The sequence below is a fragment of the Verticillium alfalfae genome, genomic scaffold (assembly GCF_000150825.1).
Source record: "Verticillium alfalfae VaMs.102 supercont1.2 genomic scaffold, whole genome shotgun sequence".
Taxonomy (NCBI): Eukaryota; Fungi; Ascomycota; class Sordariomycetes; order Glomerellales; family Plectosphaerellaceae; genus Verticillium; species Verticillium alfalfae.
Genome location: NW_003315037.1, coordinates 3,208,282 through 3,212,315, shown reverse-complemented (window position 1 = coordinate 3,212,315; position 4,034 = coordinate 3,208,282). Strand labels below are relative to the sequence as shown.

The window sequence follows — 4,034 nt, the reverse complement described above, 5'->3', positions numbered from 1 at the left end:
CCAGCCAGTCCAGTCCAGTTCAGTCCAGGTCCCGGGGCTACTCGTCTGGTGTGTCGACGTCATGAGTAGGTCGTGAGCTGGAACCGGAAACCAAGTGCGGCAACAAAGATCGAGGGTGTGCGTGGACGTGTGCGTGGGCGCGCGAGAACGGGCACGTTCGCCGAAGCCATCGGCAGCGGATCAAGCGAGCGAGTGACTGAGCGAGTCGTTCAGATCGAGGCGAGTCGGATTGTTGCCATTTTTGGCCTTGGGCGACAAAGGGCAGATGACGGCCAGCCGCTACGGAATTTTGACTTTTAGGAGTAGCCGAGTGACAGGGACAAGTGTTTCGCGCGCCCATGACCCTCCACCACCCACCAACTCCAAACTCGTTGTGAAATGGCTCACCCACCTGTGGACTTTGGAGGACAGACAAACCTCAGACGTGGGACGGGGCACATGGGACGTGCAACCTAGGATGAGGAGCAGCAGCCAGGCATTGACTACACGTTGCACAGGCATGGCCTCTGCGTTCGGCAACGGTGAACCCCGGCTCGTTCTCGTCTCTCGTCTCTCGTCTCTCGTCTTTCGTCTCTCGTCCTCCTTCGCTCACAGGGGGCTGCTAGGCTACTAGTGTCTAAGTCGCCGACCTGGATGCAGCAACGGCGATGGTCCAGCGACGAGGGAGGGGGTGGAGGGCACACAAACTGCAGGGCTGCATTGTCTGTCAAATTTCATACACCCTATTCAGTTGCCTGCCCCTTGATCCAACGACTCGGGGGGCCGGCTGTGGAAGACCCTACCCTGGAGATCGGATTTTGCCAAGGAGGCCGCCCACGACGTTAGGTCCTACTGGGTGGTGGAGGACGGGAAGAGGCTGCGGGAAGGTCGTGCCAAGAGGGGGTTTAGAGAGATCGGCGCATCGACCCCGGGCCGCACATCAAGGTCCGGTGTTTATTTGACAACGACAGCCACGACGACAATGGGCACTTATGAGATGTGTATCATGAGGAAAACAGGACGAGGTTTATGAGCCATTCTCTCCCGGTACGAGGGTGGCGGGACACGTCGCAATACTGACTAGAGTCTGCTCTGTTGATTGCGACAAGGGACGAGACCCAGCCGTTTGCTTGGGGCCAAGCGGTCAGTAGCTGTTTGCGGAAGCCCTAAAAGCCGTCCTCGTGGGCCGACTTCGATGCCCAGGCGGTCAGACCGACTGCCATAGTTACGTTGAATGCTGGAGGAGGAGAAGAGGAGGGGGAGAAGGGGCAATCGTTGACGAACCAAGATGGGGAATGCACAGCAAAGTGGTATTTCCCATCCCGAGGCTTTCCATGGCTTTTGATTTACTTTTCGGCTCAGGCATGCGGCGTCATCAGCCTTCCATCCCATCCATGTCCACCACATGCTCCTATGCGCCCTCATCTCGCTCGCTGGGTCTCCCCTCTCCTCCGTGCCGAGTTACTCTGATCCTGTCTTCCGGCCTCTGCGTTCAATCAATACGACGCTCCGTCATTTTCTCCAGTTACTTCAGGCGTGTTACGAGATGTGAACCCCCGCTCTCACATCATCGAGACATTTTAACGCCCGCTCGCTAGCTCCAAAGCTCGTGGGTTCATCGCTCACCGACGAGTGAGGAAGATTCCGTTACCTTAACATCCAATCCTCTTTTCGCTATTCAGTCTAGTCGACCCCCACTGACCACAGGACGCTCCGCCTTTTTACCCCCCTTCCTCCCGCGACCTGCCTGCATGCTCCATCGTGGCAGTGCCCGTCGGATGCACCAAAATGTCAAGGGGGCCCAGGGGCAAAGTAAAACAAAGACAAGGGCGGAGGGAGAGCGAGAAGAGGAGCCAAGCACAAGCCAAGCCAAGGGGGACCCGTGCTGTGCAGCTCGAGCTACCTTAGCTAGGTATCTGTCGGTCTCGTGGATCCCTGGCCAAGACTTGCGTTCCTTGTCACTAACTTGTTCCCCGGGAGCCAACTTGCGCTAGGAAATACTTGGCATCTCGAGATATAAGACTTGACCTCACGTCCTCTTCAATTTTCCACGATGCTGGCGGTATGAGCGATTTTTTTTTCAGTATGTCATGGGCCATGCCTGCTTTTGCCTTGCTTGTCGCTTCTGACTTTGTCTTTATTGCGCTGAGCTGCTTGCTGCATTTCGGTCAATCCCCGACAGCGCCACGTTGACTGAGATTGCATCCATCCAGATCCACGCGCGCCAGTCCCCGTTTCCTTGCCATACCTCGCCTTGCCTTGCCTTGTCGTGCCGTAGCTCACATGCCCCGTCTCCTATCCGACGACTCGTCTGCTCTCGGTCACAGTACGCGCGAGCCCTGGCGCCAACGGCCAGCAGAGGTAGCATGGCCACAGCTTTTTTGCTGTCCATAGGGCACGAGCCTGAGCGGGGAAAGACTTCGAGAGGCCTGTTGTTTACTATGAACGAACAAAGCAATTTCGCACGTTCTGCCTCTCTCTCTCTCTCTCTCTTGCTCCCCGGGGGACCATCTGGGTCCTTACCCGGGTCGCCAACCACCGCAGGGCGCCCGCATCCCCCATCCAGCATCGCCTCAGTGCTAACCGTGATGAGTCTCGCGGGATGTGAGAGATGAGGGAGGATTTGCATCAGAATGCCCTCAACTGGGTCAGCAGCATTTTCCCTGATGGAGTATCGTCTCCTCGTCTCGTAATGTAGCCGGAAGGCAGACCAGCCTGGATGCCTGGCTTCTGTCGTTCTGCCGCTTTTGCCAGTTGGCCCTCCTTTTTCTGGTGGGCGAGTGTAGATGTGTGCTGCTATGTATAAAGGGGCTACTAAGAACTGGTGATGGAGGCATGTCCGGCAACCTCCATCGGCGTTCTCTGTCTCTCCTCTCTTCTCCCTCTTTCTATTCTCTCTATTCTCTCACCCCTTCCACTTTCAAGATCCTTCGTAAAAAAAAATACTTGTGATCATTGTCCCCCTTCCTTATGGACCCGTCTCAGAACAAATCTCCTGCCCCAGAACGCATCCGTTGGGATGACGATGAGGAAGCCGGCAAGAAGGCTCGCCCGACCCTGCGTCGTGGCCTGTCTACCGAATCTCTCGCCGTACACTCCATCCGATCGAGGCGTAACTCGATCGATGTTGCGGCCGCTCTCCCCGTGCAGTATCGTACTGTCTCCATCGACATTGACGATTACAACAAGCAACAGGGACAGCAGAAGAAAGTGAATGCTGCTACAACAGGTTCGTCTAAAGCCTCTTGTGACATCTCCTGAATGTGTGTTGAGTCCAAGCCTAACTCATCGCGCCAACAGAGGTTGCACAGCTCGACTGGCACACGCTCTCTCCCGAAGAGATTCTGCGTCGACTCTCTTCCTCTCGCACCGAAGGTCTCTCTCCCAATCAAGTCGCTCGCCGCATGGCACACTATGGCAAGAATGCCCCCTCCGATCCTCCTACCCATCATACGCGCAAGTTCCTTGGCTATTTCTTCAAAGGCTTCGGTCCCATTCTCCTCGTTGCTGCCATCCTCGTGTTCATCGCCTGGCGGCCCCTGGGCAAGCCCCCGGCGCCGGCTAACCTGGCCCTCGCCATCGTCCTGCTCGCTGTCTTCTTTATCCAGGCCGCCTTCAACATGTGGCAGGATTGGTCTTCATCCCGTGTCATGGCCTCCATCAAGACGATGCTACCTGACCACTGTCTTGTCACGCGTGATGGCGCCCAGTTGACACTGCTGGCCGAGGAGATCGTACCTGGCGACATCCTGACCATCAAGATGGGCAACAAACTGCCTGCTGATGTTCGCTTCATCGGTGCTTCGTCTGATGCTCGCTTTGATCGTTCCATTCTGACTGGTAAGTCTTGCTACTCCCCTACTGACTCAAGGTTGCAGAGCGTGCTGACCGTGAGGCCTTAGGTGAATCGGTTCCTCTTGCTGCTACTGTCGACTCGACGAACGAAAATTACCTCGAGACACGCTGTATCGGTCTTCAAGGCACGCACTGCGTGTCTGGCACCTGTATCGGTGTTGTCGTGGCTACTGGTGACAAGACAATTTTGGCCGCATCGC

General features: G+C 56.4%; 1 protein-coding gene across 1 annotated transcript in view; it reads left to right on the top strand.

Annotated features, from left to right (window-relative positions):
- Positions 1-2,949: 2,949 nt before the first annotated feature.
- VDBG_02452 (calcium-transporting ATPase) overlaps positions 2,950-4,034 on the top strand; it is a gene marked incomplete at both ends in the record, with an annotated part of 3,551 nt that continues 2,466 nt past the window's right edge. The window contains 2 exons of the mRNA XM_003008218.1: positions 2,950-3,208; positions 3,280-3,819. Of these exons, the coding sequence (XP_003008264.1) occupies positions 2,950-3,208; positions 3,280-3,819 (799 nt within the window). The remainder of the gene's footprint in view (positions 3,209-3,279; positions 3,820-4,034) is intronic.